The sequence below is a fragment of the Dendrobates tinctorius genome, unplaced genomic scaffold (assembly GCF_039654945.1).
Source record: "Dendrobates tinctorius isolate UK_male_01 unplaced genomic scaffold, ASM3965494v1 ptg000223l, whole genome shotgun sequence".
NCBI classification, from domain to species: Eukaryota; Metazoa; Chordata; class Amphibia; order Anura; family Dendrobatidae; genus Dendrobates; species Dendrobates tinctorius.
The window spans coordinates 28,910,441-28,924,727 of NW_027361890.1; the positions used below are offsets into that span (position 1 = coordinate 28,910,441).

Genomic DNA, 14,287 nt, shown 5'->3' on the forward strand with positions numbered 1-14,287 from the left:
AACGAAACTCGACCCTAAAAAACCAAAAGTCGCTCAACTCTACTCTTGTTTTTTTTAACCCAGTCTAATTTTAGTTATACTGAGCAGAGGATGAAAAGAGGGGGCTACCATCTCGCCTTCTTGCTTATTGCCGAAGTCATTTGGGTTTTCTGTAATACAATGAGGGGTATTTATAAAATTTCTGCTGCTATACATCAGTCAGAAAAAAAAAAGTTATGGAAAATGAATCAGGGAAAGCTACTGAGCGGTGACTAAAAAAGCTGATTCTCAACTAGAGGATGTCGTCACCAGGCATCTGACAGGCACATGCCTACTGAATTGCTTAGGGCAAGATGATGATGAATAAACACGGATTAAACCCTAACTATACACAAGAATGGCTCACTAATTACCTCTGCTACATGGAAGGTTCTCTACCCGTACTAATTAGTAATCTATTATTTCAAGGAACATTAAGTATCCAGAATATCTGTATATCTAGGACCAATCAGTTTTCTTTATTTTAAGGAATTTGACAAAAAATATATGAATACAGTATTAATGATTCTAGCTCCCATGCGAGCACTGGATTAACAGATATTGTAGATGATCAGACAGTTCTGGAAAGAGAAACAGTTCTAGAAAGAAATCTCAAAATAGAAGGTTAGACAACATTTAGAAAAAGTTTGTAAAGTCAAATGTTATCCCTTAACATGCCATTAAACTGTTTTTTATGTCCTATGCCAAATTCACACATCTCTGTGTCACTGGGTTCCTAACTCAAACTTGACAGCCTCACATATGTCTATGAGGCAGTCAAGTTCTGGTCAGGAGAACTATATTAAAGCTTTATGCTGGATACAGATTCTGAATTATCAGACTTTCAAAATGATCACATTCTCTTTTCACAAGAGTTTCATTTTATACAGAATATATTCAAATAGTATTTGTCTCCAGCACAGAGCTTTAAAGGGAATCTGTCAGCAAGTTTTTGCTATGTAAGCTGAAGACAGCATGCTATATGGGTTAAAACACAGATTTCAGCCATGTCACTCTTATCAAGCTCCATGGTTTTGTTAGCACCAGGAGCTTATCATTGCTGGGACACAGCAGCACCTGCATGCTAGTCTGATACGCCTCTTTCTGTGATAAGCACCTCACTGTCTATGGACATTGTATATACAAAGTCTGGTGTGGGTGGGGTTAGCTTCCTCCGCTCTGCTTCAAGTTAAATCTAAAAACGTTGATCGTATCAGAACGGCTGCATGCGGTAAACTAAGTTTTACATCGTTGGATTCAGCTTTTCTTTGCCTGCTCTCAGATGAGGTAGCAAAAACTAACTTACAGATTACCTTTAATGTAATAGGTAATAGGTAATATTAAAAGTCCAAAAGTAAGAAAACTTATTTGATTAAAAAACAATTGCCCTAATTTACTATTTTGGATGCATCATATTGCTCCTTCTTTTTAGCTCATATCAGTCAAGACAAATTTATTATTGACTTTCTACCAAAAAGACCAGATGTGTGCATCTCACTAGATTTTTTTTTTAAGTATCTAGAAAAGGGGGCAAAGATTTAGCGAGTCTAAAATTTGCAAGAATTGTTGTTGTTAAGACCCAGTTTGTAAGAGTAGATTTATTAACTATTTTAAAGGGAGTCCATCACCCCCACATGCATTTTACATGGCCTACACTTGACAATTGGGTACTTGTGATTCCCGTGAGCTTCACCCCTTTTTTCAAAGCCTCCCACACCAATTCAACCCACCAATTCTAATTCCACAACCCATAAAATAACTACTCATCACACTTTTGATTAAATTGGCCGCAGCAGCCTTTTATTAGCATAGCAACATAGTTAGCAAGGTCGAAAAAAGACATTTGTCCATCCAGTTCAGCCTATATTCCGTCAGAATAAATCCACAGATCTACGTCCTTCTAAAGAACCTAATAACTGTAAGATACAATATTGTTATGCTCCAGGAAGACATCCAGGCTTCTCTTGACCCCCTTGACTGAGTTCGCCATCACCACCTCTTCAGGCAAGGAATTCCAGATTCTCACTGCCCTAACAGTAAAGAATCCTCGTCTATGTTGGTGGAAAAAACCTTCTCTCCTCCACACGCAGAGAATGCCCCCTTGTGACCGCCACCTTCCTTGATATAAACAGATCCTTGGAGAGATATTTATATTGTCCCCTTATATACAGTACTTATACATGGCTATTAGATCGCCCCTCAGTCGTCTTTTTTCTAGACTAAATAATCCTAATTTTGCTAATCTCTCTGGGTATTGTAGTTCCCCCATCCCCTTTATTAATTTTGCCGCCCTCCTTTATACTTGCTCTGGTTCCTTTATATCCTTCCTCATCACCGGTGCCCAAAACTGTACACAGTACTCCATATGTGGTCTAACCAGGGATTTGTACAGAGGCAGTATAATGCTCTCATCATGTGTATCCAGACCTCTTTTAATGCACCCCATGATCCTGTTTGCCTTGGCAGCCGCTGCCTGGCACTGTCTGCTTCAGGTAAGTTTATCATTAACTAGGATCCCCAAGTCCTTCTCCAGGTCAGATTTACCCAGTGGTTTCCTGTTCAGTGTGTAATGGTGATATTGATTCCTTCTTCCCATGTGTATAACCTTACATTTAACATTTTTAAACCGCATCTGCCACCTTTCAGCCCAAGTTTCCAACTTATCCTGATCCATCTGTAGCAAAATACTATCTTCTCTTGTATTTACTGCTTTACATAGTTTTGAATCATCTGCAAATATTAAATATATGTTAAATAACATTTAACATATTTAACATAATTAACATTTAATATAACATTTAAAAATTTTCCACAAAGGGGGACGGTTCTCAAAGCCCCAAATTATGTCAGCCTCAGGTCAATATACAAACTTGGCCCCAGGCCGAGTCCTGCCTCTAGCCGCTAAACACCAGCTCAGAGACACCAAAAAGACTCAACTGGCCAGTATCCACCACTAATAACCACGGATCCCATTTTTATCCTTTCCTTGAGATCATCACTTTCCCGTCCACATAATCCACCCAAGGGGGAGTCCAGGACCTCTTGAGATCCCCCCTCCGAGCCACCATTTACTGGCACCATCAACTTCGAGGACCTCCCCCCCACGCCGTGCTGCTGCAACAAAAGTATGCCAATACTTAGACAAAAACTTTCCCCAAACCTTTAGACTATTTCTTGATCAGCCTTTATACTCGGATTTTCAATGTGTACATGACCTCAATATAATTCCTAATAAGGGAAGGGTGGGTGGCAGCTTGTTTCACTGTACTGGGGGCACCTAAAATGGTTGCCCCATTAACATGGCCTCCCCTTTTATAATAACCCCCTTAATTCCACTTTTAACCCCTCCTACTCCTCAGAGCCCTATCCCAGCCCTGTTATTATTTAAAAATCTCAGAACCCCTAATATGCCGCCCATATTACCATGCTCATCTCCCTATGAGTCCCCTCAACCCAGTCATGTTATCCTCCCTTCAAAGGCCTGTGGCCCAGTACAGCCCACTGTGTTGTAGGGAACTTGGCCCCTATAAGAATCGGAGGTGAATCCTAATATACAAAAGAGGAGGCATAATGCCACAACAAAATCTTGGCTACACCAAGGGTGCACTGAAGCCTCCTCCATGTGAATTTAAAGTTATCAGACACTGAACAAGTAACAAATGCAAGTGCTAGTATGGTTGTTATAGTGGCTAAGTCCCCAGCAACACTGTATAACCCTTTTAAAATTTTGGGGGTCACAGACTCCCTATAACTTAACAAAAAATTTGTGAGTAAGAGAACACATCAACATTCGAGTAAGAAGAGCCATATCACACAGCATACAACACAGTGATAAATTGGACTACTTAGTGGAAGGGTCCATTTACACAGACTTATCGGTGGAACTAAACGACCACCAACTGGTAAATCTTCACCAATCGGCAGTGGTTTAATAGTGTATTTACACAGTAAATGATGTGCACTGAAAAATCTGTAATAGATCCCTCAACGTTCATCGGTTGCTATTGTCCTCAGCAGTGCGAGATTCCTGTTTTTGCAGCTCAGGTTTACATTGACTCCGTATTAGACAACAACAGAAATTGTGGGGTAATGTTTTATTGTATTTTGAAGAGTTAGGGAAAGAAAGAAAGAAAGAAAGAAAGAAAGGTGTCTCCTAGCACAGTATCCTCAAGATGGATGTGTAATATCAAGCTATAACGTGTTGCCGTGGCTTTATATCATTAACTTTTTGCCTGTGTTGTTTTCATGTTGGAAATGCTATGTATTCCATCCGGACTTCCTTGACCAATAGCGCCAGTGGCTCAATATTTTTTCCGGACTTCGAATTAATTATATTTCATGGTAATGTTTTACTTGAGATTTTCTGCTTTTGCAGTGCAATTCTATACATTTTTACATGACTGTTCTATAGGGTGCCAAGGAAAAATGAACTTTGCAAATTGGTAAGTCTTACCCCTCAAATTTGTTCCTTTTGGCATAAGGATTCACCATGTAAAATATGTTGACATTAAATTTAGATTTACCACTTTCTCAAGTATATATATATATATATACACACAGCATAAATATAAATATGTATATATACACACACATTTGGTATCGCCGCGCTCAGAAACGCCCGATCTATCAAAAAATATAAAATCAATTAATCTGATCGGTAAACGGCATAACATACCATACATAACGTGGGATATGCATGACGATAAATAGTAAACAAACATTTAAAAGTGCAATATGATGTGCCATTGAGCAACCAGTGAATGATAACTAATCTTAAAAAAAGAAAATTATAAAATATCTATGACCAAAAAGGAACAAAATTAGGAGGTAAGACCTTTAAAACCTTGCTACTTAATTTTTACCATGCATTTCCTTGGCACCCTACTGTTCTATTACCCACATTATTTGATCAATCTGGCACCTATCAGATCCAGCTGATGCTGGACAGTAAACAGAGAGAAATAGAAAGCCTTGAAAACTTGGAAGGCAAGTTAAAGAATAGAAGAAAGAGAAGGAAATGAATGGTTAAAAGATAAAATAGGAAGGAGGAGGGCTGGGAAAGGAGAAGTAGCTGGTAACTGCAGCTCTGACAGAATGAAAACGTAGAAAAAGGCAGAGTTGGAAAACAAACTGGTGAGACTCAGACAAAGGAAAAGCCGGAGAGAAGACGGACAAAGAGGGAGGAGATAACCAGGGACATAAGTGTAACCGGTGAAGAGAGAATATTATATTAGCGGGTGAATGAGAAAAGTAGAAGGAGGGAGTGAAAGAGGGAGAAAGTGAGAGGCAGGGAACAGAAGACTAAAGGGGTGGAAAGAGGAGGACAGAGCAAGTTACCGCCTCCTAAACAGGGGCAGAGAGGCCGGGCTGCAGATAAACTGATGCTGGGGGAGTGATGGACAAGGAGCGCATTTCAGGTAGGGAATATTGCTCCAAAGTTTATTCTGAATTTACAGTTTTTAACACTTTAATCCTAATTCCCTATGTGATGAGTCGTAAAGAGAAGAAAGGTCACTCTAGGACGCAATCGAAGGACAACATCTCCAGTCTTTTTAACCCATTTTGTTCTAATACATATTCCAAGTCATGCATAAAACCTTACAATGTGGAAAAAGGGATATGGAACTTGATTGGCATGCATTATATATATATATACACACACACACACACATTGCATCTGTATCTGCCCTTAGGCTGTGATGGGTCAAAGTTTGAATGGGAACCAATGTAGCTTAATCCACTAGTATCAGTTGATCTAGGGTTATGAGTCTAACAAATAGGAGGAGACCTTATCACTTGTTAAGATATTGTCTTGAATCATGATCAGCCCTCCCTTCCCATTCTTCATTTTCTACAGTTTCTTCCTCTTCTTGCGGCACCTCCTAACTTCCTCATGGCTTCTGGTAGTTGGGATATGAAGGAGGAGTGACTTAAGACCCTATCTGAACCCACTCAGTATTCCTTCTCTTTTCCTTTTGGGCTTCATTATCATTGAGTGACCACCTGATAAAGAAACATTGGAAATCTGCTTGCTTTGCCAGCCATAACTTGGCATTGCAACTGAACATGCTACAGAGCATAGGCGTGCTGAGTAGGACTGTACACTCAGTGTCCTACAAAGCTTCTTCTGTTTGCAAGTTAACCAGCTTAACCTACTCCTGACAGTACCAACAAGGGATTTTTTCTCTACAACCATGTGTGTTCATTTTTTGCTTGTTGATGTGGGATAAGGGTGGTAAAACTTGTTCTGTGCACAGAGACGCGGGCACTGTCACAAGTAACTTTCCAGTGGTTAAAGGGTTTTTGGAAAGAGGAGGTCTAGATTGCCTGCCACGTGAGCAGATAATGCTGAAAGTCTTAATGGTGCGGCAGAACGGACCTTGTCGCGATCTGCATCATCTCTGTGTCATCGTCTGGTCATTTGTTCTCTTCTAGGGTTTTGTCATTTTTGTGTTAGTCACTCTAAGCTATTTGACTGCAAAGATCAATGTGGAAAGATGATAGCAGGAAGGAAACAGCTGTCATTAAATGGGCCTGTAAAGAACAATGCAGAAGGGCTAGAGTGCGCTAAAGAATAACTGCATCGACAAGCATCGTATTTGTTACCAATAGCACACCGCTATTTAAAAGGTTTATTCTATAGGACTGAGACTTTATTAAACTGCACATGACAATTTCAAAGGCCAGAAAAAGAAAATCAGAAATCAGCATGTGCAGACCAAGCCATCACCAGGAGGATGTGGTCACCAAGGAATTGCTGTCAGCACATTACTCACAGACAGGCAGAGGGCGGGGGCTCACCACGTACAGCTCAGCTATGTCACAGGCGAAGAGTCTGAATTCTCAGGCCAGCCAACACTGAGCTGACTTCTATGGTAGGAGAGGTTCTATCCATGACCGATGGCAATGTATGATGCTAAAGCATATAGGCTGCTTTCCGATCTATTAACACCACAGATTCTGCTCAGGTGGTTTAAATGTGATCTGAGCACTGGCGGACACAGAAACTAGAGGGCCCTGTGCAAGAACAGCCTATGGATCCATTGTAGGTCAACAGGTCATCATAATGCACAATTATTTCTGCCATGGAGGTGGAAGCTGGTCCCCTTATCTCATGGGCCCTTGTGTGGCTGCACAGGTGGTACCAATGATATGTCCGCCCCTGAATCTGAGACTCGCTTACGAGGAGTGCCAAGAATGGTATGGCTTGTTTTTTCTATGACAAGATGATGTTTTCAGCGTTACCATTTTTATTTACATTTAACTTTTTGATCGCGTTATGTTCCATTTTTTTGTTCATCGGTATGAAGATAAAGATAGTTTTCTGCCATTTTTTTAAACATTATTCACTGAAGGGGTTAACTAGTGGGACAGTTTTATACGTCAGTTAGTTCTGGACGCGATGATACCAAATATGCGTACTTTGCTTATTTTCGTTTTCACATAAATATATGTATTTATTGGATTAACATTTTTTCTTCTTTGGGAGGGTCTTTATTTTGTGATTTTTTTTATATATATACTGTGTATATATATATATATATATATATATATATTGAAGACAAGAAATAGAGCAGTACAAAAATACAAAAAAGAGTCCAGATGCAAAGCTCCCCTCCCAAAGACATGTACCAAACCTTTATGATGCAAAAAAATCCAAAAAGCAGGCAGGAATGGCACACCAGTTTTTCAGGGTTAAATGAGAGCTCTTTATTTAGCCCATAAGTACAACGTTTCGGTTCAAGTGGCGAGCCTGCTTGAAAAAGGTTCTCCACTTGAACCGAAACGTTGCACTTATGGGCTAATTAAACAGGTCTCCTTTAACCCTGAAAAACCGGTGTGCTGTTCCCGCTTTTTGGATTTTTTATATATATTTTTACAATTTTCAAAAACTTTTTTTTTTTACTTTTTTACTTTGTCTCAGGATGAGACATCAACTTTCCCTGCCCCTAATACTCTGCAATGCTTTTACATTGCAGGGAATTAGATCTGTGTGTCACAGTGAGGAGGCATGTCAGTTCCTGCTCTGAGCAGGAGCTTACAGGCCACCGTACCTGGTAACCTTCCAGCTATCTTTTACGCAAAGCCACCATGGAGCCCATAAGCACAATGCGATCGCAATAGCATTGTGCTGATCAGAGCAGAGAGGGAGCTTCGTCCCTCTGCTATGCCGATCGGTGTCTCTGTGTCTATTGACAGCAGCATCAGAGGGATTAAACGCCCGTGATCGACACCAGCACCGATCTTGGGCATTGCCACAGAGTGTCAGAGTTTTATTTTTTTTTTTTTAATTCTGTGGCAGCTTGGTGGAAAGGCAGTGTCTGTCTTTCATTTGTTCATTTTCATAGATTTTTGATTTATTATTACTTTTGTCAGATTCAAGCAATTTATGTCACCATTGTGGGTTTTTCTGTCATTAAACAAGGGGTACCAACAATTTTGACCATGTGTGTATTACCAAGCTTCAACTACCTCAAAGAACACATGATGATGCCTTACACAAATTTCTGATTTATTTTAAAAATCTATCATGCTCTCCACACACTGCAGGTTTACAGTGCCAGAGGAAGCAAAGCAGCCTTGGAACATCACTGACCTACTGCCATGCTTCATTGTAGGCATCACTGAGCCACCGCCATGCTCCACTGTAGGCAGAGTGCTCTTTTCAGTATATAATTCATTTTTCTTCCTCCAGAGATACCGCTGCTCCATAGGAAAAAAAAAAAATCCAGTTTGATCGCTTTATAGAATATTATCCTAAAACGTCTGTTGCTATTTTATATGGTTTAAGCAGATTGTAGTCAAATTTAATTGTGCTATTCTGTAGAGGTTATGTTTTGAAGTTCAAGCATGGAGTCTTTCAGAATTTAGTATGTGACTTACTGGGCAAACTGAAATCACAGTGCTTGGTGCCTCCAATTCTTGCTGCAAGTGTTCGGCAGTAACCTGAGGGGTTTTGACCACCTGCTTCTTCAGGAATTTACTCATTCTGCCATGTCTAGGTAGTGTGGCAGGGTTACTATTTTCCTTTCTTGTGCAAAGCAATATTCTCTTCTCTAAACTTTATGGTCCACTCTCGACAACTCAGAAATATTACTGAACTGGAGACCATTGCCCATAAGAAAAGGTCTAAGATTCCTCAGGAATACTGCCAGAAGCTTGTGTCTGACTATGCATCAGGTTTGCAGTATGTCATAACAGCCACAGCAAAGGTGATCTACTAAGTACATGAAGGGGTTGAATAATTCTGAGACTGCAATAGTTATTAAAAGTGTGATTCTGGGTTGAATTTGGAGAAGCCACCTGTTTTATAAGGTGTGTTAAGATATTTAGATTGTCATAAATCAATCAAATAAGAACAAACAGCAGAAAGTTTGGAAATTTTGGTAAGAAACCTAAATTTGCAAACGAGTTGATTTATTTTGATTGCGAGTGACTTTAGCAGTAGAGAGCGTCTACATGTTACTGATTACAAAAGTCATACTGACAAAATTAGTTTAAATAATAGAAAGTGACCATGGCCCCTGAAGTAAGTCAAATTCCAATGCCTTTGATGTTAACAGTCTATTTGCTCTTTTTATGTATGAATGGGTCTTTGTCACTACAGAAACAGGGTTTGTCACCTTGCTGTTATGTCACTAACTCATTAACTATTACAGAAAAAATTCTAACAGAGAACAAGTGAGATGTCTGTACTTGTCGCTGTAGCACAAGTATAGATATGAGATAAAATTTTGAATGCATCACATATTTGTGCTGAAGATGTGACTCGTTAGGGCAGCATTAAAGATATAAAGATTGTGGATGAATTTCTGGGTTTGTTTTAGATTACCGTAGATTACCATTAAAGTTTCCACCTACTGCAAAATTTGAAAACTGTTAAGTCCCTTATTTAATTTAGATGATCAATTTTGTGGCCAGCAGCTATCTCACCCGACTCTGTCATACACAGGAGCGATCGTCCTGCCGATTGTTAATGTGTTCTGTATGGGAAAGCTGTTGCCAGATATCTCCGGTTTTGGTTTATCTCTTAGAGAATAAAATAATCTGATTCTTATCTTCACTGTCATCATAAATTGGGACAATCAGGCAGGCCACCATACACATTAAACTGTTGGCCGAACCCATTGATATTGACAAGTTTGGCTGACATTAGACTAATGTGTATTAGGATCTTAAGGCTTTTGGTGGTTGTACTGAATAACAGGCCAATAAGACAAAATTCAAACTTTCCTCCTTAACCATTGTAGTCTCTATCAATCTGTTGCCATTTTTGCCTTTCATGTGGTAAGGAAATTCCAATCTTCATGCTTGGAATCTGTGCAACACGCAAGACCGCGTTTGTGCTTGATCATTGGTGTGGCCAGATCAGTGGCAGTCCGGGAAACCCCTTTTAGGCTGTGTGCCCACTATGCGATTTTTAAGCATTTTTGCCGCAATTTTCAGCGTGAAAACGCTGCGAAAATGTTTAAAAATCTTGTACAGAACGCACCCCATGCATTCCTATGGCATTCGCACATGCTGTGCTAATGCTGCGCTTTTTTCCGCGACGGAATCACATCGCGGAAAAAATCGCAGCATGCTCATTCTTTTGTGTGGAATCGCAAAGAATTGCCACGATTCCGCACCCATTGGAATGCATGACAATCGCTTATTTCCCACATGTGGCTATGCCCACCATGCAAGAAATTAAGCGTCTCATGTGTGGTTGGTAGCCACGGTGTGGAGGAGAGGAGACTGTCCTCCAGGCCCTGGGTACCATACCCCTGTAAAAAAAAAAAGAATAAAAAATCGGGGTATATTTACCTTCCGGCGACGCGCAGTCTTCCCGGGCCTCAGCGTTCCCAGTAATGCCTGGCGGCAAGGTCCTGTGATGACGTAGTCTCGCGTGACTCTAGCTGTCTCGTGAGATTGCTATAGCAACGCAAGACCAACGTCATCACAGGTCTCACAAGGCATTGCTGGGAACGGGAGCGCCGCTGAGACTGCGCGGGACGTCGGAAGGTAAATATACCCCGATTTTTTATTTTTTTTATCATTTTTAACATCCCATCTTTTACTATTGATGCCGCATAGGAAGCCTCAATAGTAAAAAGCTGGTCACACTTGTCAAACACTATGTTTGACGAGTGTGACCAACCTGTCAATCATATTCCAAGCGATGCTTCAAATCGCTTGGAAAGTGCTTGAATATCGCACACGAAAATCGCAGCAAAATCGCGAACATAATCGCGGTAATATCGTGGTGAAAACGCGCGATTTCTGGGAAGGAGTCCGGTTTTCAGTGTCCGGATTTAAACGCAACGTGGGCACATAGCCTTACACTTGTACATATTGTGACGAGTCAGCTTTAGCTGAGTCGACTTTTTCTTTAGAGTGGACCCTCTGGGTCGTGGCACCCACGCACCGAGGGCGAGCTGACCTTGTGAGGAACCACCCCCTATACAGGGAGTGTCAGGGGCAAGACCAAGGGGGTGAGCCGCCACACCACGACTGCTGGGACCAGACGGCCGGCTCAAGGAAGACACAATGTGAGTGTTTGACGACAAGGGACGTGGAGGAAACAAGACAAGACAATACGTGAATTCAAGGTATCTTCATTAAGGCAAACTCAGGATAACATTAAGAGCAAAATGTGATGACAGGCAAAACACAGCAAGGTGCGTGCGTGGCACACCAAGGTCCATGGCATGGTGCGTGCCAGGTGACAGTCAGGATACCGGCAAGGAGTCGATGGCATCGGACTCCAGACAGCTGATGATGATCAACAGGATCAGGGCTTCAGGCTGCGGATAACAGCTCCGGACATCAGACCGCAGTCGTCAAGCTCGGAATCCCAGGCAGCGATCGGCAAGTTCCGGGCATCAGGCAGGCAAAGCAGGGTTCAGGCAAGGAGGTACAACAGATCCCCAGACATGGTGCGTGTTAGGGAACACGCCGAGGTCCAAGGCAAGGTTCCAGGCAGGGTGAGTGCTAGGTGCACAACAGGGTCCAGGGCAAGGTGCGTGTGTAGGGGACACGCCAGGGTTCAAAGTCCAAGGTAAGGTCCTGCGCATGCCGAGAGACATGCCAGGGTCAGGGTTCAAGGCAAGGTCCTGCGCGTGTCGAGGGACACACCAGGGTCAGGGTTCAAGGCAAGGTCCTGCGCGTGCCAAGGGACACGCCAGGGTCAGGTTCAAGTCATGGTGCATGCTAAGAGACACGCCAGGGTTCAGGCTAAGGCAAGGGCCTGTGCGTGCTAGGAGGCATGCCAGGGTACATGGCAAGACCTGCGCATACTTTTACAGAAGCACGGGGAGATATGCCAACGAGCAGGCTAGGGCCTGCGCGTGCTATTAGAGAAGCATGCAAAGCACAGTGCAGAGAAAGTGTGGGTGCAAGGAAGCACAGAGAGCACGGCTGGTCGGGCTGCGGCACAGACAAACGGGCAAGACTCCAGCGAACCCGGCTGAGGCATAACAGGCGACACAGCTGTCACTGGCCGACGAGCATGGCTGAGGCACAAGCAGGCGGGCACGGCTAGGGCGGGCACGGCTGAGGCACAGACAGGAGGCTAGGAAGGCCAGGCGCATGCAAAGGGCACACGAAGAAACAAGGCAAAGCAAGGCGAGAAACAAGGTAAGACAAGGTACAGGGCAAGGAGCAGAACGTAGGCAGAAACACAGAGTAAGGTCAGAGTGAGAACAGAGCTAGCAGCAGAGCGTAGGCCGAAGCCCAGAGCCGGGTCAAGGGGGAATGTTGAGACTAGCCCCGAAATGTGCAAGAGAGCACAAAAGGTCAGAGAGCAGCAATGGTGCATGTGCCAGGAGGCACAACAGAGCACCATAGGTAAGAGAGGAGGAATGGTGCGTGTGCCAGGAGGCACAACAGAGCACCATAAGTAAGAGAGAAGCAATGGTGCGTGTGCCAGGTGCACCACAGAGCACCATAGGTAAGAGAGGAGGAATGGTGCGTGTGCCAGGAGGTACAACAGAGCACCATAAGTAAGAGAGAAGCAATGGTGCGTGTGCCAGGTGCACCACAGAGCACCATAGGTAAGAGAGGAGGAATGGTGCATGTGCCAGGAGGCACCACAGAGCATCATAGGTCAGAGCAAGGAAGAACAAGCAAAGACAGAGAACATAGGAAGGACTACAAGATAAAGCATAGCAAAGGCAAGACATGGAAAAGCAGGCAAGGCAGAGAACACAGGAAGGACTACAAGTCAAAGCAGAGACAAAACATGGCACAAAGGACAAACACAAGACATGGCACAGAACAAGAGGCAGAATACAAGCACAGAGCGCGTGCAGAGACGCACGACAGGGCAGAGTGCAGGGGCACAGAATACAGGGAGCGACCAAGCAGACCAAGCAGCCATGCAGGGAAGCAACACAATACTCAGGCCCCGACCATAGGAAGGGGCAGTCTGATATAGCACCATAGCACCTGCACTTCCGGGTCAGGACCAGAGAAGGACTTCCAGTTCAGTTCCTCCAGGATCATAGAGAGCATTGCTAAATCAGACTGAGCTGGACCATAGAGAAGGTCACATGATCAGGGGCTCCAGAAACACTGAGAGGTTAGCTGGGTCAGACAGTGCTGGAACATAGGAAAGGTCACATGATCAGGGGCAGGACCAGAGAGACAACCACAGCAGGCAGAGCAGAGAAGGCTGGTCACACAGCAACGGCGTGTAGCCATAAAGTAAAACACACATGCGCACTGCAGGCAGCCATGAGATGAGGCGCACGTGCACACTGCTCCAGACATCTTGCAGCACAGCAGTCACGAGTCGCGTGTGCACACTGCTTCCAGGGATCTTGCAGCATAAGACATAATGGGCATGATAGTTCAGTACACGTGCACACTGCTCCAGGAGTCATGCGGCATACCAGACATGGCGGGCATGATAGTTTGGTGCGCGTGCACACTGCTCCAGGGGTCATGCAGCATAACAGACATGGTGAGCATGACACATATCTTTATTTTGGATAATATTATTTATCAAGTTGATGTTAATTATACGTTTGTACTATTCTCTCCCTGTAATTCACTCTATAAATTCGTAAATAACTTGATAAATGGGTGTTACTATTTCCCTGGGGAAAGAGGTGTGTCAGTATACAGTCTGATGCACTGATTGGACAGTGTAATGGTGTGCAAGGATACATCCCCAACGGAACACCCAGTTTAGATACAGTTAGAAAAATGGATGCGCAGGTGATAAAGCGTACAATCCCGCACTGCATTTTTCCATTTTCTGTTCTGTCAGTGTTCTGATCTCCTT

At 43.1% G+C, this 14,287-nt stretch overlaps 1 protein-coding gene across 2 annotated transcripts in view; it reads left to right on the forward strand.

The window, feature by feature from the left end:
* SEPTIN9 (septin 9) overlaps nucleotides 1–14,287 on the forward strand; it is a 452,544-nt gene that overhangs the window by 175,137 nt on the left and 263,120 nt on the right. The window contains exon 1 of one of the 2 annotated variants that reach the window (XM_073555421.1): nucleotides 5,324–5,435. The exons of the other annotated variant lie outside the window; for it this stretch is intronic. Within the exon in view, the coding sequence (XP_073411522.1) occupies nucleotides 5,414–5,435 (22 nt within the window). The 5' untranslated portion in view covers nucleotides 5,324–5,413. Of the gene's footprint in view, nucleotides 1–5,323; nucleotides 5,436–14,287 lie in introns of those variants that run through there. 2 annotated transcript variants of the gene reach the window in all.